The sequence below is a fragment of the Maniola jurtina genome, chromosome 4 (assembly GCF_905333055.1).
Source record: "Maniola jurtina chromosome 4, ilManJurt1.1, whole genome shotgun sequence".
NCBI classification, from domain to species: domain Eukaryota; kingdom Metazoa; phylum Arthropoda; class Insecta; order Lepidoptera; family Nymphalidae; genus Maniola; species Maniola jurtina.
The window spans coordinates 4,986,464-5,009,635 of record NC_060032.1 but is presented as its reverse complement, the minus strand read 5'-3'; the positions used below and the strand labels follow the sequence as shown (position 1 = coordinate 5,009,635).

General features: G+C 37.7%; 1 protein-coding gene across 1 annotated transcript; it reads right to left on the bottom strand.

Annotated features, from left to right (window-relative positions):
• Positions 1-5,791: 5,791 nt before the first annotated feature.
• Positions 5,792-22,773, bottom strand: LOC123864770 (transient receptor potential cation channel subfamily V member 5). Its single transcript, XM_045905435.1, has 16 exons — positions 22,655-22,773; positions 22,084-22,262; positions 21,653-21,781; positions 20,421-20,559; positions 17,361-17,550; positions 16,450-16,603; positions 15,707-15,961; positions 15,038-15,278; positions 14,421-14,549; positions 14,080-14,177; positions 13,538-13,662; positions 12,327-12,461; positions 9,248-9,357; positions 8,365-8,546; positions 6,715-6,957; positions 5,792-6,006 (listed from the first exon to the last, which is right to left on the bottom strand). Exons 1-16 carry the CDS (start codon positions 22,743-22,745, stop codon positions 5,815-5,817), a joined length of 2,592 nt encoding a protein of 863 aa, XP_045761391.1. The 5' UTR covers positions 22,746-22,773; the 3' UTR covers positions 5,792-5,814.
• Between the last annotated feature and the right edge of the window lie 399 nt (positions 22,774-23,172).

The following is a 23,172-nucleotide window of genomic DNA, read 5'->3' as shown; positions in this document are numbered from 1 at the left end:
TGAATACGACCGCGCTAAGATTTTGAACTAGTCTGAATTCAAATGCATAGAGATCGTTGGGAAATGGAATCGTCTGAATCGAATATAACTAACTACTAACGAAAATACTATTAGATATGCCTATATTGTAAACATGTTGGAGTTTAAACATAGATATGAACATATTATTCAAGTAAGTACGCTAGATAAGGTGTGCCGTGTGGCAAAATGACTTTTATGTTTTGTCCCGATTCAAAGTTCCCCGCCGAGCGTACTGGGAATTAAAATCGAAACTCTGTGTAAAATGGTATTTATTTTAAAACTACGTTGACAGAGCTCCCCTAACATTATGTTAGTACATTAAGTTCCGAATACGCACACAAGACACTTGTTGTTGTTGTTTTAAAACGTGTATTTGCAATAAATAAATTATGATTATGATTATTATGATTACGCTCACTACTGCTATTAGGGCCAAAATAGAGATAATCAAGTTGCTTTAAAAACAGGTCGGCAATAGCAAGTCCAGCGCACCTATTTGTATTGGTAGAGGTCAGTTGACTCTAGACATTGATCATAAACACGGCTATAACTAAATTACACTAATAAAGAAGTAAAGTCATAACTTTAAATTTATAAGTTTAGAGGTAATCTTCGGAACTAATGGTCCGATTCTGAAAATTCTTTCAATAATAGACAGACAGCTACGCTATCCCCGAGTGCTGTAGGGTATAAAATATTTCACGCAGGCGAAGTCGCGGGAAAAGGCCAGTCAAATAAAACTCTATACAAGATACACAAGAAAATCAAATAGTAGAGTCCTAGTACTCTCTCTATCGCCCACTGAGTGACTCATGAGCTTTCTTATGAGTCCCATATTAGTTAGCCACCGTGTTTGCCTACGTGATCAAATAAGAAATGAGAAGATCCGTAGGAGAACCAGAGTAACCGTTTTTTTTTTACAATATTAGCCATGCTAATCATGACTAATACTCCCCTTTCCCCTTCAATTAAGCGTAAAGCTTGTGCCAGGAGTGGGTACCTACAACACTATTGCATAACGGGGGGGTTTGAACCGCCGATCTTCCGGAATTTAGTCTGCTCCTCAACCGTTGAGCTATCGAGGCTCAATAGAGACAGATATATCATATAAGTAGCTCTTGTACGATAGTGGTACCTACGGAACACTGTGTGCCAGTTCGACTTGTATTCACCGGTTTTTGACCCCCGACCCAAAAAGAGGGGTTTTATAAGTTTGACGTGTGTATCTGTGTATCTGTGTGTCTGTGTGTCTGTGTATCTGTGTATCTGTCTGTGGCACCGTAGCGCCTAAACTAATGAACCGATTTTAATTTAGTTTTTTTTGTTTGAAAGGTGGCTTGATCGAGACTGTTCTTAGCTATAATCCAAGAAAATCGGTTCAGCCGTTTGAAAGTTATCAGCTCTTTTCTAGTTACTGTAACCTTCACTTGTCGGGGGTGTTATAAATTTTTAATTTACACTTGTTTTACTTAGATGTTATTGTTTACTTTTTGTCCCGAAAAATCAAAGAGTACCCATGGGAATTTTGAATAACTTAAACTCATGTGTCTACGTAAGTCGTAGACATCATCTAGAGCCAATACCTAATAAATGGACCCAGTTATACCAAAATGCACCAAGCCACATCGCATTCATATCGCATTAGATTTCAAGAAAATTACTTTAAGTTTGACTTGTGACATTATTGCATACGTATTCACTTTAAAATTGAGAATTCACTAACTTTTATTTGTTGGTTGGTACATTTTGGCATGACTGGGCCCAAATAGTTAGGTATAGGAGTACAATAAGACGACACTCGACGACGTTTGGGCGTGCCACAATGTATGTAAAGAGCAAGCTTAAATTGATGCAATCGCCACAGCCACCACAGCCTCCATGTAAAATCTGTTAGCATACCTACTTACTATATGGCAAATAATGGAACATGGATTAGAATATTAATCAGGTCCGGGTTCTAAACTGAGAAAAAAAATGCTGTTGTGAAATACCCAGCTAGGTACCTGCGTATTTGCTGGTTAAAATAATGAGAAGGCGAATTGTAAGCCCACAATGACCATCATCATCATCATTAGCATGATGAACATATCCGCCGGTCCACTACTAAACACGGATCTCCTCTCAGAATGAGAAGGGCTTAGGTCAAAGTCTGCCACGCTGGTCTAATGCGGATTAGCAGACTTCTCACACCTTTGAGAACATTGTGGAGAACTCAGGCTTGCAGGTTGCCTCGCGATGTTTTCTTTCACTGTTAGCAAGTGATATTTCATGGCTAATACCTCATATAACACAGATCTAAAAAATATTACCAGGATAGCCACTTCTTGATCTTGCAACATTTTTAAAATTATATATTATACTTACGTCAATAAGCACGCAAATTGTTTGAGATCAAATACTACTTATGTATGTGTGTAACAAGATGATTGGAAAACAAGTGTAAATTAAAAATTTATAACACCCCCGACAAGTGAAGGTTACAGTAACTAGAAAAGAGCTGATAACTTTCAAACAGCTGAACCGATTTTCTTGAATTATAGCTAAGAACACTCTCGATCAAGCCACCTTTGAAACGAAAAAACTAAATTAAAATCGGTTCATTAGTTTAGGAGCTACGATGTCACAGACAGATACACACATACACACATACACACGTCAAATTTATAACACCCCTCTTTTTGGGTCGGGGGTTAAAAAACTTTGAAAAGTTAGAGGTGCGGGCCCGGGATCGAAAACAGCGACCTCCTAATGACCTGGCTGACGTCTTAACTTACCATCACAGTGACCAAAAGGCATTATTTGTCGAAAGCCTTCGCCTCAATGGATAAGTCCACGCATTTCGTAATCCACTCACAATAAGAGCTAATGCCTGGAGCGTTGTGGTTGAACAACGCAATGTACGTTCCTCATAAAAAAGATACTAATCGTTCAAATTATATTAGTACAGAAGACGCCTGCCTTATTGTTGAACATTTCCACACCCGATTCGATATTCTAGCATTTATGGATACGATGTCGCGACACGAAAAATGTTGTTTACTTGGATCTCTCATGTCCTTTAGGTGCCTTTAGGTACGATATCTATATATCGCAATTGATATATTTTTGTCGTGCTTGCCTATTGGTTATATATATAGTGTCTAAATCTTTAACTAAAGGTGGGCTTAAGGATCGAGATTTTATGTCCCAAGCCGAAATCATACTTTATGCATTATATCATGACTTACTTTTCGGTGAAAGGAAATTCCTTGAGGGAACATATTTCTCAGGAGAAATTAAGGTGGATGTGTGAGATACCTGTGGGACTAGTGGCCTAGTTGTGACATTTTCATATACATATTGATATAGGTGCATGTCATAACGTTGTTGACATGCGTTTACGATTGTTAAGCAACGTTGAGCCAAGTCGGTAACTGAGTGGCTTTTGAGGTCCTATGGCCTTTTCGTTTTCTCCGTGCCTTGGAGAGCACGTTAAGCTGTCGGTCCTGGTTATTATCACTAATATCTGATAACAACTGCAAAAATCCCAAGAGTCGAAATCTCTTAGTACTTAATGTTACATTATCAACAAGCTAGCAAAAAGCGTAGACATCGTTCTGGTGTGTTGAGCCGCTATTGGTCGATATGTAGGTTCACAAGTGTAAATTAAAAATTTATAACACCCCCGACGATCCAAAGTATTTGAGTTTTCCAAAACATCATTTTCAAATAAATACTTATGTATTTAGGCAACGTCCATCTTGACAGCTTGACATTTGTCTATTGACATAATATTATGAACCTAACGGTTATCTAATCTAACCTTCTTTTCTACAAGAAAACTAGAAAAGAGCTGATAACTCTTAAACGGCTAAACCATTTTTTTTAGATTATAGCTAAGAACACTCTCGATCAAGCCACCTTTCAAACAAAAAAAACTAAATTAAAATTGGTTCATTCGTTTAGGCGCTACGATGCCACAGACAGATATACAGATACACAGATACACAGATACACAGATACACAGACACACAGATACACAGATACACACGTCAAACTTATAACACCCCTCTTTTTGGGTCGGGGGTTAAAAAGAGATCTTTTGAAGTATCGCGGTCAAGCATATAGTAGCGTCTTATCGATGTCGGATCGGATAATGTGAGAATGCTATTATGCACGCGTACGTGAGAAATTCCCCTTGACTTTTGGCGACAACGCAATATTTTGTGTATAATGCGTAAAAAATGAGTTCTCACGCGCCATTTTAACTTTATGTGTCAAATATATCATGTCAATAACACGATTTTAGTCCTTATCCGTACTTTTAACATGACAGTTGACTCGTAGAGTTAAAATAGCGTGTGAGAAGTCATTGAAATTGCAATATGCTTTATTGTTTAATTGTACACCATGATAAAAAGAAACACAAAAGTAAAACATTTCACAACAAAAATATTAGTAGGTAAGTTGCTTTGAAGCGATCTCTGCTGCCAGGCAACCACGTTACAGAGGATAATATAATGACTAGTGAGAAAGGGTAAAAGGGTATATGTAAGTTAATAAGGAAAAGAAATATAACTCAAAATTTAAAAACCCCCGACACAAAAACCTCTATAAGAAAATTAGGAAAGAGCTGATAACTTTCAAACGGCTGAACTGATTTTCTTCGGTTCTAGCTCGATTAAGCCACCTTACAAACAAAAAAAAAACTAAATTAAAATCGGTTCATTCGTTTAGCTACGATGCCACAGACAGATACATAGACACACACGTCAAACTTATAAAACCCCTCTTTTTAGGTCGGGGGTTAAAAATGTATGTTATTATATAAATAATAAATACATACATACATAACGTAGTCATTTTGTACGGACTATACATTGGCTTTGACTAAGGACGGACATATCCCTATTTCAGTCCGTATTGGCTTAGCAAGTAGAAAAACTGTAAACAATTAGGTAAGAGAGAAATTTGAACTACCTACTGACACTATGTTTACACCTTTGGGTACTTCTGTGCTTAAATGTGGGTCGCAGAACGCGGTCTTAGGCAATAATTTTGCTACGTGACCTTTTAAGAGTTTCCATATAATCATCAACGCATTGGCTTAATTTTAGTTAAGTTATGCTACCGTATTTCAATTCGAAGGATTTTGATTGACATAACTGAATACGAGCTAAGGTCAATGCTCTATAATTAATTATTAGCAATTTCGAGGTCATAATTATTGATATCACTATTCTATTAATCCATACTAATAATAATTTATAAATGCGAAAATGTGTCTGTCTGTCTGCCTGTCTGTCTGTATGCTACCTTTTCACGGCCCAAAAGTTTAACCGATTCTGACGTTTGGTACAGTGTTAGCTTATATCCCGGGGACGGACATAGGCTACTTTTTATCCCGGAAAACCAAACAGTTCCCGCGGGATCTTTAAAAACCTAAATCCACGCGGACGAAGCCGCGGGCATCCTCTAGTATTAGATATAGATACCTCCTCGTAAATGCGAAAATACTAGGGTCTTGGAATGTAGTAATATTTTTTTTTATTAGATGTTTTGTATAGCGGTAGTTTATGGGGGATAATACATTAATTATAGAGAACAATTTAATTAAAATCATGATTTTTATTTATTTTTAATATATAATTTACCATTAGGTTAATTTTGGCAAATAATGCTAATTTATCATTATTAATTTCTTTATTAATAAGTTCGAAACAAATAAGTTACATTTTGTCACTACGCTTAATAAGCTCAATTAAAATAAGATAAGTAAATATTTTAATACTTAAATATGTCACTTTATCAGTTCTACATAATCAATTTGCTTGGCTTTTTAACAGCATTCGGATTTTTCTTGGTAGGGTAATCCCTAACAGGTGGTGGAGGCAGTTTCCCCTTCATCCCCTTCAATTCCTCGTCTCGCTGCTTCCTCTTAGCGACTATGCGCTCGTGAGTTCGCTTCATTTCCAGGATTTCCTTCATTTCTTCCTTGTCTTCATCCTGCAAACACATTCAAAATTAGCAACTGTGTAAATCATACACTAGAGCATCTTTCTTTGTTATCAGAGATCAAAATCGCATTGCAACAAAATCCAGTGGGAACTCTGATTTTCCGAGTCAAAAAGCGTATGTTCATCCCAGGTTTGAAGCTATCTCTGTACAAAATTTCGTCAAAATACGCTAAACAGATGGGCTGTGAAAAGCTAGCAGACAGTATTCGCAATTTCTCATTTGTAATATTAAATATGGATATTAATATGAAATCTGTTGTTTAATTCGTACCTACTTTAGACTTTCCTTTTGGTTTATTCTCTACTAGATAATACCCGCGACTTCGTCCGCGTGGATTAAGGTTTTTAAAAAATCTCGTGGGAACTTTTTGATTTTCCGCGATAAAAAATTGCCTATGTCCTTCCCTAAGATGTAAGCTAACGCTCTACCTTCATCAAAATCGGTTAGATTGTTGGGCCGTGAAAAACTAGCAGACAGATAGACACACTTTCGCATTTGTTTCATATTAGTATGGAAGTATGGATTGTATCTATCTAGCCAATACAATATTATATCACTGTAACTAGCCAGTTATTGCTGCTATAATACATATTAAAAGTGTTTCGACTTTAGTCATTATCTACTTAATGATATTAACTGAATGTTCATTATGCCTCACCTACCTAAGCTTACTACCTTGCCTTATTTTAAACTTACCTTTTGGTTAATTCTCAAGACTAGAGCTCTCTTCCCACTGGCCATCGGTTGACTATAAGCCAACAACTGCTTCAGCCTCTGAGCGGGCGGTACACCCCTCTCTACCACTAGTACTATTCTAGCCCATTGCCTCTGCCACTCGTTTCGAGTTTCGGCAATCTTCTGGTAAGTGTTACCCATCATAGCGATCAACATGTTAACGAGTAGGATTGCTACTATTATCATGTATATTACGAATAAAAGCTGAAAAAAATGATCTTATTTATTATTTACCAACTCAAATTGTTTAACAAATGTAAATCAAAAATTTATAACTCCCCCGATAAGTGAAGGTTACAGTAACTAGAAAAGAGCTGATAACTTTCAAACGGCTAAACCGATTTTCTTGGATTATAGCTAAGAACACTCTTGATCAAGCCACCTTTCAAACAAAAAAAACTAAATTAAAATCGGTTCATTAGTTTAGGAGCTACAGTGCTACAGACACATACAATCTTGTCAAATTTAACGCCACCAAAACGCAAGCGTGTTTATTCACCGCGAAACGGAGTCCATTCCCACTTACTCCGACTTTCCGAAGTATACCCGTTCCGATTACCGATAGTGTTGAGCTTCTAGGAATCAACATTTCGTCCAATCTCAACTTTGGACAATGCATCGAATCCAAGGCAAAAACAGCTGGCAAGAAACTTGGCATCCTCAACAAAGTCAAGCGGTACTTCACGCCGGAACAGCTTCTCACCCTGTACCAAGCTCAAGTTCGATCGTGCATGGAGTACTGCAGCCATTTATGGGATGGCTCTGCCAAGTACCAGCTCGAAGCATTGGATTCGGTGGATCGCCGAGCTAGAAGACTCATTGGTGACGAAGCACTGATGAAAACTAAACTCCAAAGTTTAGAACATCGGCGTAAAGTTGCCAGTCTATCGGTATTCTACAGGATATATTTCGGAGAGTGTGCACAAGAACTCTTTGACCTGGTTCCTCCTTCACCTTTCTATCATCGTACTGCCAGGCATCGTCAAGGTCTGCATCCGTACGTAGTCGAAATTCCTCGAACACGTACGAAACGATTTGCTTCCTCTTTCCTAATTCGAACCGCTAGGATATGGAACGCCCTTCCGGCGTCAGTTTTCCCTTCCACCTATAATATGGGTACCTTCAAGTCAAGAGTGAATAGGCAACTTCTAGGCAAGCGCGCTCCATCTTAGGCTGCATCATCACTTGCTAGCAGGTCTGATTGCAGCCAAGCGCTAGTCTATATAATTTAAAAAAAAAAAAAAAAAAAAATACACAGATACACGCGTCAAACTTATAACACCCCTCTTTTTGGGTCGGGGGTTAAAAATATTAAAATTGAACTAAAAGCAGCGATGGATTTAAACATCCAGCCGTGGTTAGTTACCACCTTACCGCCAAAACCGTGCCGCCATTTGATTTTGTTCCGGTAAGATAACCATGTAGGAATAATGGAATGTATGGATTTAATAAAACCTCCTTAGCCCTTCTAAGTTAGCCCGCTTCCAACTTAGTTACCACCTAGTGAGATCACAGTCACTAACTTGGAATCGAAAAAAAAGTAGGTAAGCAATTGAAATTCAAAATAACTTGATCCATCTTTAAAAGAAAATACATTATATGAGTTATTACCTTAGCTGCTATTTCATGATCAGTTCTCTCGAACGCTCCAAAGTAATCAGAAAATGACGTCAGTGACATGAGGAACATGGCCATTATGCTCTCCATCGGCGAAGGCATAGGATTGGATACCGAATCATCCACGCCTTCTGGTGTGTTTGGGTTGTCGAATGATAGAAATATTACGTAATAGGCTGAAAAGAAAGGAATTTTTGACGTCCTCCTTGGCATTGTGGTAAGCGTAGTGGTCTTATAAATAAAAATAAAAATAAAATAAAAATCCTTTACTTCGACCATAAAATTGATCAAAATTGTTAGTAATAACACACCTTAAAACTAGTGTTAGTGATCTTATACCTATCTATTCCTGACATGGGCCATTTGGGAATTTATAATTAAAAAAATCGAAAGTTTGTAGATATATTTTTGCGTCCGGATAAAGAATATACAATATATTTTGTGATTTACAAACAATGACATGATAAATCATCCATTAAACATTAGTAGGTATACAGTATCTGACAAGGGATTTTCCGACCTAAAAGTTTAGTTGAGTACAATAGGGAATTGCGAGTGATTGAAATCGCTTTGCAGAAAGTTTCATATTTTCTCGGAACAAAACAGGTAAAAACAAAAAACTTTAACGAAGGCTGGGCTATTGTTCTTATGTTGTTTTAGTGAAAACTTTTTTTTTTTTTTTTCACTATAGGCAAGCGCTTGACCACAATCACACCTGATGGAAAGTGATGATGTGGTCTAAGATGGGACGCGTTTACCTAGAAGGTGCCTATTCACTCTTGTTTTAAAGATACCCGGATTGAAATTTACCAAGGTCTGTCAACTATTTGTGTTGAAAATTAATGATGGTACCTGTGTATATATATTTTTTACTTACCTTGTGAAAATCCCATAACAAACACGAGATAAATGCAAACAAACCGAAGAAGATCACCCATTACCATTCTGTATATCATCACAACGAATGGTCCAACAGTTTTAAATCCACTGGAACAAGTAAGTTTTTTTTTAAATGCAACGTAAGAGAAGACTTTTGGGGACACAATAAATTAAAATCGTGTGTTTTAAGTACACCGGTTGTTTTACAGTTTCCTTTCTCTACTATAGGTTAAATGCTTTTAATAAAGGCCCCAGTGACCGTTCTTCTCTTTTATTGTGAGCAGTTTATATTCATAATGAAGCCAAGTAGGTATTTGAACTTTATTTCAAGTTTATCAGGTACATTCCCTTTGATGAAGTTACTGAAACGCCCCAATCCAATTATATTTTAGATCGGCGTAGTCAATTTTAAGCAATGTTATTTAAAATAACAGGTACAAAGACAATTTAATAATGCTTCAGTGTGAAAATTCTGGACAAGGATTCTTAAATTAAGCTAGCTGATCACCCCGGCGATTCTCGAGTGGAATTTTTGAAAATCGGCGAAAGGGTGGAATTTCAAAAAACCTTGAAACACGTAGGTTCTCCTTTATTTTAGACCCAAAGCCTAAATGTCATTTTTTATGGGTATAACTCGCAAAATGAGGGACTTTCAAAGATTTTTTTTACGGGTGGAATTTTGGAACATCTTTTCTTGGTAAGTGCCTACGTAATAAAAGAAACTGTTAGAGTTTTAAGTTTCTAATCCCAGTTTTTAGCAAAATATGTTACGACAGTTACCTGGCCTGTAAAAGTGTTGATAGATCTAACGTTCGTCATATTCTTGATCTTGTTAGTATAAAATGAAACCTATGTCACCCGGACCATAATACCAAATCGGTCAACAGTCAACACCTCAATGATCACAATCAACCCAGTAAGTAGTTTAGGCTCTACAGTGGATCATATGTAAATAAAACATACATACATAGACAGCTAAAATCATACCCTTCCTTTTGGCTTTGCCGCAGTCGGATAAAAAATATAAAACAGACTTTCTGAAAATAATAAGCGGAAAATAATAATTCGGAGCTAAAAATTAATAACCGTATTATTGACTCCAATATTGAAATTGCAAATACATTTGAGAATTTTTTCCAGAACATTCCAGTCATCACTACTAGTTCCCTTAGCTCTTCACCAACAGAAGCCTATGATCTTCTCAGGGCCAATGTCACTGAATGCGGTGTGTTGTTTAGGTTTGAATACGTTACTCCATATGACATTGTTAAAGTGTTCAAATCTTTACAAAGCAAAAAAACCGGAGATCTGTGGGGAATATCAGTAAAAATAATTAACAATATTATTGATATTATTGCGCCATATCTAGCCTTAATTTTTAATGAGTCTGTGGATACAGGCGCTTTTCCAGATCTCATGAAATGTAGTAAATTGATACCTCTTTTTAAATCGGGTAGCAAAAGTGACCCAAACAATTACAGGCCAATTTCAATTTTGCCAACACTGAGCAAGATATTTGAGAAAATCATGCTCAACCAACTGCTTCAGCATTTCAATTTTAATAAGCTACTCCATTCTGAACAGTATGGCTTCACTAAAGGTCGATCAACAACCGACGCGGCCGCAATGCTGTTAAAGCATATATTCAATGCGTGGGAGGGGTCACAGAATGCCATTGGTATTTTCTGTGATTTATCCAAGGCATTTGATTGCGTTGAGCACGAGACTCTTTTAGTTAAATTGAGCCACTATGGAATCAAAGACACTGCGCTTGGTCTCATTGCGTCCTATCTTAGTGATCGTATTCAAACAGTATGTGTGAATGATGTGAAGTCATCCGGATCAGCCTCACTAATGGGTGTTCCTCAAGGCTCTATTCTAGGTCCTTTCATGTTCTTAGTATACATAAACGATTTACCATATGTAGTCCAAAATATTTGCGATATCGTACTATTTGCTGACGATACGTCTTTGATTTTTAAAGTCGATAGAAATAAGGACAATTTTGACGATATAAATGGTGCCATATCTCAGGTAACTCACTGGTTTACTGTAAATAATCTACTTTTAAATGCAAAAAAAACTAAGTGTATTGAATTCGCACTGCCCAATACCAAGAACACAAGTAACATTAATTTAAGGATAAATAATGATATTTTGAAAATAGAAGAGACTACTACATTTTTGGGGATAACCTTAGATGCGAAGCTGCAATGGGGCACCCATATATCAACTCTTGCTGGCAAACTAAGCTCTGCTGCTTACGCGGTTAGAAAGATTCGACAATTAACTGACGTGGAGACCGCAAAGATAGTATATTTTGCTTATTTTCATAGTATTATGTCTTATGGAATCTTAATATGGGGTAGAGCGGCAGATATTGGGAGAATTTTTGTATTACAAAAAAGGGCAATACGCGCAATTTATAACTTAAAACCACGCGATTCACTTCGAGAAAAATTTAAGGAAATAGGTGTCCTTACCGTAGCCTCTCAATATATTTACAACAACATAATTTTTGTAAGACAAAATATTCTTAGTTACAAGAGGGTTGGCGATCTACACAACAGGCTGACTAGACACCGTAACAGGCTTGCGACTCCTACGCTCCGTCTCAGGAAGGTCCAAAAGTCATTTGTGGGAATGGGTATAATCTTCTATAACAAAATTCCTCAGTCAATTTTGGACTTGCCTTTACACAGGTTCAAAAAATCTATTAAAAATATGCTCTTGAGAAAAGCATATTATACTATCGAAGATTATGTAAATGATAAAAAAGCGTGGATTTGAACTTCGATTCGCTCCAGCAATGCGCAGGACTTCAATTGCTTTTATACATGGCATAATATTGTATATCAAATCTTTGAAAAGAGCAACCGCCGAGTTTCTTGCTGGTTCTTCTCGGTAGGAAAGGCATTCCGAACCAGTGGTAGATGCTTTTGACGATTCGAAAGAACTTGTAAAAGTCTAATTGAATAAAAACATTTTGAATTTGAATTTTGAATTTGAATTTGAAAATAATTAAGTATAGATTTTACACGCTTGTTTGGTTGGTACTGATCTCGATAGAAACTTACCGACAGAAAAACAAAAAGTATGGCGCAGTCGTTAGCATAATAATAACTGCGAGGTGGTCTTCCTCTTCGTCGGCGCACCACAGACGGAGCGTCGGCAACGCCACCATCAGCAAGCAAGAGAATAGGAACATCACTCTGGAAGCAAAGTTGGTACAGATGAGGCCACGCTTCTAGATCGATCTGAAGTTGCAACAGAAGATAAGCACTTTATGAGTTTTTTTATAAAATTTGTCCATAATTTTTTTTATAGCATGAAGTGCTTTCTGCTTATCTAGGTATACCGACCTTAGTAAACACGCGGCCAGCCGTAGCAACTTCAAAAGATCTAGAATTTCGGTTCACACATAAACAGTTTGAGCCTAGTGATTTAGACGTCCGCCACCTATTGGGCATGTTAGAGGTTCGATCTCAAGCATGCGCCTCCGACTTTTCGAAGTTATATGCATTTTAAGCAATTTAATATCTCTGGTTTTTACGGAGAAGGAAAACATCGTGAGGAAACCTGCATGCCTGAGAGTTCTCCACAGTGTTCTCAAAGGTGAGTGAAGTCTGCGAATCCGCACTTGGCCAGCGTGCTCATTTCGAGAGACTGTGCTCAGTAATGAGTCGACGATGGGTTGATCATGATAATACACTGTTTAGACCTGGTAACTAAGTGGCCATTTTGTCACTAGGTACTCATTTAAGTACAATGAGTACGTCAAGGGAGCAATCGGTCTGTGGCAGGGATAGCAACACCGCTATATATGGAGCATTTGGCAGATTAACGTCACATCCAGAACCTAACTGCCTCTTGAGAACATTTACACCGCCGAAATAGGGTACTAAAGGATTATGTAAAACGGAGACATAAACTTATCGGAAACCTAAACGCTTCCGTTTTTAAAGGGTAAATCATAAACATACAAAAATTACTCCTTTAGACTTATTTTTCATTCTATTCGAAAAGCGAACATTGGCATTAGGGGCTAGCGGGAACAAATCTAGATAACCCATGATAACCATTCATCCAAGTATCTATTCTATTAATTCTATGTTGTTCTTATGGTTCGTGCTTTAGTGTGTTTTGTATCATAGGTGATAAAAACTAGTGCGTCTCACTCGGGGCCAAAATATTTTGTTCTCGGGCGGCGTATATTAAATTCCTCGCTACGCTCAGGATCTACTTCCTTGGCTTCGCTCTGAATTCAAATAAAGTATTTCGAACTTACCTCGATGGAACAGTACTCAAGTTCTCAAAAAACATTTTGAGCCCCAGAAATCTTGCTTCGCGTAACGCTGCCCCGATATATGCCAATGCGCCAACCCATAGCATCAGCTCTGCGCTTATTCGCACCTGAAATCAAATTAAATCACGTTTAATATAATATAAAAAGTCACTTTTTGAATACAATACAATGAAACATGACAACAGTAGAACCAGCCAAAACTTCATGTATTTATTAGCACTTATTTAGTATTTACGTATTGTAGTACGTATACATTGGAACTAGGAATCAGCTTAGCTTAATATGTTCTATGCACGCATATGAAAAGCGAAGTCTCTCTGTTGTTTTGAATCTACCTACTAACCGTCCGCTAAGAACAATATTGGTTGAGATCAACGTTTCTGAAACGAAAAGCTAACATAAAGAAAACACTGCCGGTGGCTGCAGTGTTTCCAACAACGTATAACTTGAGTAACTTCAAGATGAGAGCAAGAGTAAGTTAATGTTTCTGGGCTTAACTTAGAGTGCAGTATTTTCCATCTAACCTTAGCTTGCCATGAATCAAAGTTCATCAATCTGCAATCCTCAGTTAGATCTTCCCACCAACCTTCCATGTCATTTTCCCTGGGAGCTTCAGTACTAGCTGTATAAAAGTAACTTATTTATTTTATTTGTTATAACTTATAACAATCCCGACATGAACACTCGAGAACTTTAAAAATTTGTACACCACAAGATCACAATATTGCGGATACATTTGCCAAGAAATTCAATTCTTTTCTTCGAGTTCGAGCTCTATTATAAAATCAACTTCTGCGTGTTTTGAATTTCATGTAGGTAGGTATGCTAGACTTTGGGGATAAGAAGGTGGTTTTGACTTCCTTACGTTTTTCTTTCTCTTTCGGATGACTTTTGAAACTGCCGCATTGGACGCCTCCTGGCTTTGTACTGTTAAAAACCTCAACGTCTCCTGGGTCGAATTCCACGCCAGTTTTTGGTATAGTGCAATTGTTTTCTGTAAATATAAAAACTATTATAGTCCTACCTTTTAATTGTTACTGAGATCAATCGAAACCTGTTCCCCAACATGTGATTACCTCAGAAATCGTTTCAGATAAGCGGTATATATAGACTTTCATAAACAGATTGTTTAGCCTCACCTTCGTATCTACTTATGTACCTATTTTTTCTACATCTTGCGGTTTTTTTTTTGTATTAAGTACTTTTATTGAACCGATTCTTACGGGCAACCAATTTTTAATGTCGAAAATTGAAAAAGAAAACCTGGTAGCAAGCAAAAATCACCAAGACGTAGACAAGACCACGAAGATGGGGAATGCCCTTCCGGCATCCATGTTTCCTGCCAGATATAACCTAAATATACCTTCAAGGCAAGAGTCAATAAGTACTTTCTAGTGCGCTCCGACTTAGAAGTCATCTTTGCTTTTTATTAAGCTGATAGTTGGTACGCGCAAGCCTGTTCCGCAATAAAAAAAGACTCACCAATTTCAGACACCAATTCAGTATCATTGGTCAAAGGTCCCATAGTACTGTTAACCACCGTACCATTAACCGGCCGATCAGGTGGTCCAGGGCGTAGGGTGAAACACACGAGAGAAATCAGGAAGTAGCAAGAAAACAAGATGAATTGACGGTAGAAACGAAACTTTACGAACGTGTTCCATTTCGTCTTTAGAAGATCGATCAGCATCCCTTCTAATAGTTCTAAATGTTCGTCTTTCTCCTGGGGAAAACACACACACATAGAATCATTGGCTCTAATACCACTTCATCGCCAACTGGTTCATAAAGATTCTATAGAGGGACAGTGTTAACTAAAATAAAGATAGGTATAGTTATATCTATGGATAAGCATTAAAAATGTAGTGTTCACATCATCATCATCATGATTAATTTATCGCCAGCCCATCACTGCGCACAGGTCTTCTCTCAAAATTAGAATAGTATAGGCCACAGTACGCCACGCTGGCCCAGTAGGTACATATCGGCAAACCTTTGAGAACATTATGGAGAACTCTCAGGCATGCAGGTTCCTTCACAATTTTTTCCTTACCCCTTAAAGCAAGTGATACTTAATTGCTTAAAACGCACATAACTCCTAAAACTTACTGTAGATACTTTCTACTATTGTATGATTAAGTAGGTACTTACACCAAAAACTACCAAATTCAATGCCGAATCCTTGCTTATCCTCCCAGTTTCCGTATCGATAGTATCCACTTGGCCCAGAGGATACGCCGCGCAAGTCGTCGCACCAATTTGCCAGTATATCTCCCTTTCGATATTGAGGATGTGAAAGAAAAGCTCGACTCGCGCCAACTTAGCAGCGAGGGTCAGAGGTGTCAAATGTAGGACATTTTTATTGTTTAAAGATGCTCCCACTTCGTAAGCCATGTCAAAAGTGCTCTGTGAATGAATACAGAATTATAATGAACAAAGCATTTCCGAACCAGTGCAGTGGTAAGCGTATTCTATTCCTTGAAAAAAATATAAGTTAACAGAATTCTAGGGAATATTTAGCAACGACGCTTAAATTGTAAATATGATGACTGAAGATGGCGTTTATAATTTTACTAGCCCGCGACTTTGACTACTTTGATTTAAAAATCCGTGGGTAGGTACTCTTTGATTTTCTGGGACGAATCTCTGCCATCCATGCCAATCTCCGGGTTCTCTGTACCCATCAAAATCAATAGATGGGCCGTGAAAAGGTAACAGACAGTCAGACAAACACACATTCGCATCTATAATAGTAGCTGTTCCTGAACAGATTTTGAAGGAATTTATTATTTAACAGTAAACTTTGAATTTTGAGCCTACTAAACTTAACTGTGATAATACAGCTTACTCCCTCGAGAGATTAAAAAGACGAGAATTCAGCAGCAAAAAGTTACCATTTTATCATAAATGATCAGCATATGTAGAACAGTATTTCCATTAGTGTCCTGCTTGTTTGGATCAGCTCCTCTCGCTAAGATCAGCCTGTAACATTCCTCCTGGCCAAGACATGCAGCAAAACTTAGCGGGTATTCTCCCCAATACACGTACCTAGTGAAAACAACCCTTATGTGTCATGAACATAAAGTTAGTTTTGATAAAACCACAGAATAACACCTTCTTTTCCGCCAATATATTATTGTATAGTATACGGTCTACGGATTCAGTCAATTAACAATCTTTTTAAACGAAACCTGAGAAGTGTTTGAAAAAGCTTAACATAAAGACGTATAAACTCGAAAGTTTTTACAAGCTAAACTCATTATCAGGGAGAAATTAATATCAGAGCCTTAAAAGGCGTATAAACTTTCCCCTTTGTGCTAGAGCATATAATTTATTAAGCATAGTAAGTTCAATTTTAGGGTTCCGTATCTCCGGAGAAAAAAGAAACCGTTATAAGATCACTACGTCGTCTGTCAAGGTCCGTCAACGGTATCAAAGCCTATAGGTACTTCCCGTTAACCTAGAATCATGATATTTGGCGGGTAGCAATGTCTTATTGATGAAACAAGTAATGGGGAAATCTGGAAACCGTGAATTTGTGTTTAAATCACAAAAAAAAAGTGTTATTTGTTATACGATAGTACGAAAATCTCCACGTGAGAGTCCGACTCGCACTTGGCTGGTTTTTACAGACACAGTTACGTAACCAGTTGATTTTTTTTGACTAGTGTTCATTTATTATTTGCGGCAGTGTAGATTTATAATCCGTCACTTATAATATCCGTCACTTTTGTTCTTCTACGAATTTCCTCGTTCCAGATTTTATCCTTGATTTGTGATGAAAAGATGAAATTACCCCACTCACCCATTATAATTAGTATCCGGCTGAACATTAACCCATTCGTGGTCAAACGAATCGGTCCTAGATGCCTTCTGATCCTCAGGACACATGAAGTTTCCGAAGCATCTCTCGTGATAGTCTGCCCCAGCGTCGAGGAGAAACTTCACCATCGTCGGGTCCTCGTTTACTATTGTCATGTGTAGTACACTCTCACCTACAAATATTTGAAATTTGAATCATCAGAGGTCCTAGTATAATTTTTTAAGGTAATGTTGAGTAAATCTGTCGTTACTGTTTAGTCTGGATAGAAAAGGAACAGAAAATATCGTCCTAAATACGCTAATATGTAATAATACGCTCGTAATAATTTACGCGCTGCAGTGTACGGTAACTTGAAAAGTTACCCTAGGGCCACTGAAGTAGGGGTACCAGCCAGGTAACCTCCCCGTGTGCCTTAGCGCTGCGGGAAACAGCAGCGCTTGGGCCGGTGTACGCTGGTAACATGGTTAACGATTTCTCTTTATGGGATATTGTTAGCCAAGACTAATTGACCTGGCAGGGAGAGGGTGTTGTCCGCGCGTCCCTCTAAGTGTCCCGAGCAGAGGGCGCAGTAGGCGCAAAGAAGGGCCTCTGAAGTAGACCGGTAGGTACACCTTAAGTTTATGAAGTTTGAAATCCCTATCGCTTCCCACTGTGCGTAATATTGCAGACGGAGGCGGGCCAGCCCGCACCGACGCACCGACCGTGGAAAGAATACCGTCCGTGGAAGCGCAGACACGTCGTCGTCGCTTGAGCCTTTTGCGCATTGCGGCTGTTCGTGGTCGTCCACCGTACGTAATAATCCGCACAATCACGCACCGTGGGAATCAGGCTTAATGTGACAGTACATTTTTCGAAAACAAATCAAATTTTCGATTCCTTCATACACTACTAGTACCTACAGTCTACACCCAAAGTTTTCCATCACACTAATATTATAAAGGCGAAAGTTTGTATGTGTGTGTGTGTGTGTGTGTGTGTGTGTGTGTGTGTGTGTGTGTGTGTGTGTGTGTGTATGTTTGTTACTCCTTCACGCAAAAACTACTGGACGGATTTGGCTGAAATTTGGAATGGAGATAGATAATATCCTGGATTAGCACATAGGCTACTTTTTATCCCGGAAAATCAAAGAGTTCCCACGGGATTTCAAAAAACCTAAATCCACGCGAGCGAAGTCGCGGGCATCGGCTAGTAAAATCATAAAGTGCAAAATAAATTATTTAAAGTCCATTTCGGCGCAACTATGCACTATGTGTACCTATATGGCGGGTTATCTTTGGAAGGCTATAATTAAATGAAAACACCGCGCTCATCACGCACAGGTTAATAATAAATCACTGCCAGTTCATATTAACTAAAGTTGCCGGCACTTTGGCAAATGGGCAGAGGAACTATTAATTTGATAGAGTAGCCGATATGTTTCGGTCCTATCTACTGATCTACTGCTTATCATAATTATTACAAAGTATACTCTAATATAATATTTTTGCGGTGACGTTTAGGGTCGAAGTGAAAATTGAAATTGAAGATTGTCTACTTGTGGTCAGTAGTCCAAAAAATCCTAAATAAAGTATTTTTTTTTTAAATCTATCTAATCTCTATCTATGTATAATCCATAAAATCTAATATCAGCCAGATCTTTGTAGTGACTAACAATAATCATAAAATCAATGACAAATGACTAAACTTCGAGATTATGGATGACTACACACCTAATATACTTTCTGGAGAAAAAGCCTTGCGTATCCGCGGAATACTCATGATGAATTAAAACTTACCTAATATTTTAATCAACATAATTTATGGTATCTTGATTGTAATTAACATAAACAGATATCTAGTTTTGACCGTTGACATTCTTAACCGTTTATATAAGCCTAAACAAAAAAATACCATCGTTTACATAATTCAGAAACATTGTTTATTTATCAACGTCCTCTCGAGATGTCCTCTACCCTTTAGGCAGAAGTAGGTTTGTAAGTTTGTCGTAGCCAGAGGTGAAATCACGCAACGGAACCGTGTCGACATAATGCCAGCTTTTGTTGCAAAAGCTGCGATCAAAAATAATGAATAACAAACGTGCAACTTGTGATGAACTATTATGAACTTATTACGTTTATAATATACATTATTGCTTAAATTGCCTCACTACCGTCACAAAATACAGTGCCTGCCACATGAGTAGATAATATGTGGTGCCTACCGTCGCGTCGTAATAGTTTTTAGAAAATATTAGCTGACTCGCTCCGTCCTCATAAGGACGTCCTGCCAATTGTATTTTAAAATACTTCCAAGACAAGATTAAATAGGTATCTTCTATAGGTAAGGACGCCTCAATCTAGACCTCAACATAATATTTTTTACTAGCTGATGCCCGCGACTTCGTTCGCGTGGATGTAGGTTTTTAAAATTCCCGCGGGAACTCTTTGATTTTCCGGGATAAAAAGTAGCCTATGTGCTAATCCAGGGTATAATCTATCTCCATTCTAAATTTCAGCCCAATCCGTCCAGTAGTTTTTGCGTGAAGGAGTAACAAACATACACACACACACACACACATACAAACTTTCTCCTTTATAATATTAGTGTGATCAGCATGATTGTCGTAAGGCGCAAACCTACCTCACAATAAAAGGTAGCTTTAAGTAGTGAAACTTGGATAAAATATAAATCAGCGTTTTTGTTACACTTTCAATTAAATAGATTCCAGCAGGCTGACTTTATACAATGCTCATTAATAGCTATTTCTAATTTCGATATCATGAATGATCAAGCTAAGTTTAAGGTATTTTACCTACATAATATACGTATTGTTACTCAATTTCGCCAAAATATGCCCCTTCATTTGGCAAAATTAGTAATATTCAATACATACGTTTATAGTTAGGTAGTTGAATTTAGAATTTTCCGCTCTATCAAATAGGCGAGTTTAATGTTCCTAATATAGAAGCTTTATACTTTTCCTCTACGGAATTTGCTATAGACTCTTGGATCATAGTTTCACAAAACTGCATAGGTATATGAAAAATATATTAAATTGATTACCGTAATATTCGTCGCTCATATAGATATCGTTGATAAGTTTCGGATAAAACCGCAGCAGTCGCTTCGCCAAATCTGCTAAAAGTGACGTTGCGTTCAGCAGACATAGGTGAAGGATTGTTTCTCCCACTGCACCACGCTCCTAAAATAGATATTTTACAATGATCCTCAAGAAAGTCTGAAAATCTATAACTTGACGGCAGTGCGACGCGAGGATAAATAACGAACTCTTTGAAGGCATATCACGGTTATCTATACTTTTATATATATTTATTTATATTTATAATTAATAAAATTGAAGTGTCCGTCTGTAATTTCGAAATAACTACCTCATATAAAGCTTATAATATGTTTATTTGAACGATACAGTAACTGAATCACACGTTTTGTCTGTCTGTCTGTCTGTTTGAACGGGCTAAAGACAAGTAGAGGATTGACCAGGGAGTAACATAGGCTACTTTTTTAACCCACTTTCAAAAAGTGAGTTGAGTTTTTCTTCCTATTTACACCGAAATCTCCGAGATTTCTGAACCGATTTTAGTATTTTTTTTTTTAATCGATAGAGGAACTTGGTGACATTGTTTCATAGAAAATTTGGATTCCAACTCCTCAATCCTGATGCTGTAGGGGACCTGACTACCAAAACTGATGGGATTTAGAAACTGTCGGTTATTAATTGATGATTGATATTGAAGGTATCTATACCAAGTAAAGACTTTGTCGTTGACCTCGAGGACGCAACTCCTCAACCCTGATGCTGTAAGAAATTGCATTCCTAAATCCTGGCGATCCCTCGGGATTTTTAAAGAACCATTCGTTTAAATGTTTTTTACGTGGTACAGAAGCACGTTGCATCCCGGGGACGGGCTATGACGGATAGGCTTTTTGTCCTGGGAAATCAAAAGTTCTCACGGGATTTTTAGAAACCTAAATCCACGCGGGCGAAGCTGAGGGCATCAGTTCGTCTTTTAATATGCGCTAAAGATGGCGACCAAGGGAGTTTTTTAGGTAGACACCCTACAAAACTCGATCTCTGAGGCATAAAAAAGTTAGGCAACGCGGTACTAGAAACTCTTGCAGCTGTCAGCATTTGTCATGTCGCAGTGTTTTTTCGGATTTCGGTTTTCATTCGGATCAGAAGCAGTGCTTGAAGCCACAAGACGGCCTTCATGATATTTCATGAAGGGCATTTAATAAAAGGAAGATAAGTACCTACTACATATTTGAATTTGTACCTTTAGGTCCCAACAGAGCTCTCTATATGCAGAAGGGTTAGCGTCGTATTCCTCTTGTGTGACCGCGGGCCAATCCTTTTCGACGTCAAACTCTTCGTCTGGGTTTTCCATACCTCGTAATGGAGGCAACTGAGAAATAACAATGCTTTGGTCGCTTGGTATTCAAATGAGTTCTATATAATATGTTATGTGCTAATAGACCTACCTACCTGCCTTTCCTGATTCTAGGTCAACGGGAAGTACCAACCCTATGGGTTTCCTTGACATACACGTCAGACAGACAGATGGACAGACAGATAGACAGACAGACAATGAAGTGATCCTATAAGGGATCCGTTTTTCCTTTTGAGGTACGGAACCCTAACAATATTTTAAAAAAAAGAAATCGACATCTTGTTGGACCTAGTGTGATTTACTGATTTTATTCTTACCAGTTTATGCCGCGGTCTTTCCTTGTTCCTCAGCAGTACTAAATGAGATATCGGTATATACCGGCCCTTGCCTCGGTTGTAAAGAAAGGGCTCCACTTTAGTCTTGATAGCATGGTCTATCTCAGCATACTGCTTATTTTGCACTGCACGTTTCATCATGTCCACGAGGAGACCACCGCCTGGATTTAAGCATCGAAAGATTCAGATCTGAATATACATTTGTGATCTGAATTTTTAACCCCCGACCCAAAAAGAGGGGTGTTATAAATTTGACGTGTGTATCTGTGTATCGTCTGTGGCATCGTAGCTCGTAAACTAATGAACCGATTTTAATTTTGTTTGTTTTTGTTTGAAAGGTGGCTTGATCGAGAGTGTTCTTAGCTATAATCCAAGAAAATCGGTTAAGCCGTTTGAGTGTTATCAGCTTTTTTCTAGTTACTGTAACCTTCACTTATCGGGGGTGTTATAAATTTTTAATTTACACTTGTAACTATACTAAGTACAGTCCGTTATAGTGGGAGTATAGATGTGGTATAGATTGGACAAAGTTTTCAAACAAGATATTCTTTACCTTTGAGATCAATGAATCTGTAGAGTTTCTGTGACGATGTACCGGCTTGCTTTTTTACACCACTAGTGACATTACTCTCCGTATTACCCATTTTGAAACAATATTAATCACGTATTTCGTTTTATTGGTAAAACCATAACGAAGCGAAAAATCATAGGTCTATGAGTAAAACTGTGCCAGTTAAACTAATATGGTGCTATCTGTGTAAACTAAGGACTGCCGGGAGAAATCGATTAAACAAATTCCGTTACTATAACAATAGCATAACTATACCTACTATTCAACCGGCTGAGCTTTATTACTGAACTTAATGTTCAGTCCAACTATTTATTTTTCAATCGCTAATTCAATCATTATGTACATATTATTATATCTGACGAATAAAATCGAATTTCAGGCATTTTTTATGTAGGAAAGTTAGGAAATCTACTAAATGTTAATAAATCTCCGTTAGGTTATCTAACGAGTTAATGGAAGGTACTAATCTATTTTCCGGATAGGTATAATGTCCTCTATAA

Bases quoted from the DNA above. Each gene is read 5' to 3' on its own strand.
- LOC123864770 (XM_045905435.1), bottom strand. From the start codon at position 22,745: ATGGGTAATACGGAGAGTAATGTCACTAGTGGTGTAAAAAAGCAAGCC. The intron at 14,178-14,420 runs GTAAGGAAGTCA...ACTTTTATACAG, and splicing joins TCCGAAAGAGAAAGAAAAAC to CTAGTACTGAAGCTCCCAGG. The intron at 9,358-12,326 runs GTAAGTTTCTAT...TACTTGTTCCAG, and splicing joins TACTTTTTGTTTTTCTGTCG to TGGATTTAAAACTGTTGGAC.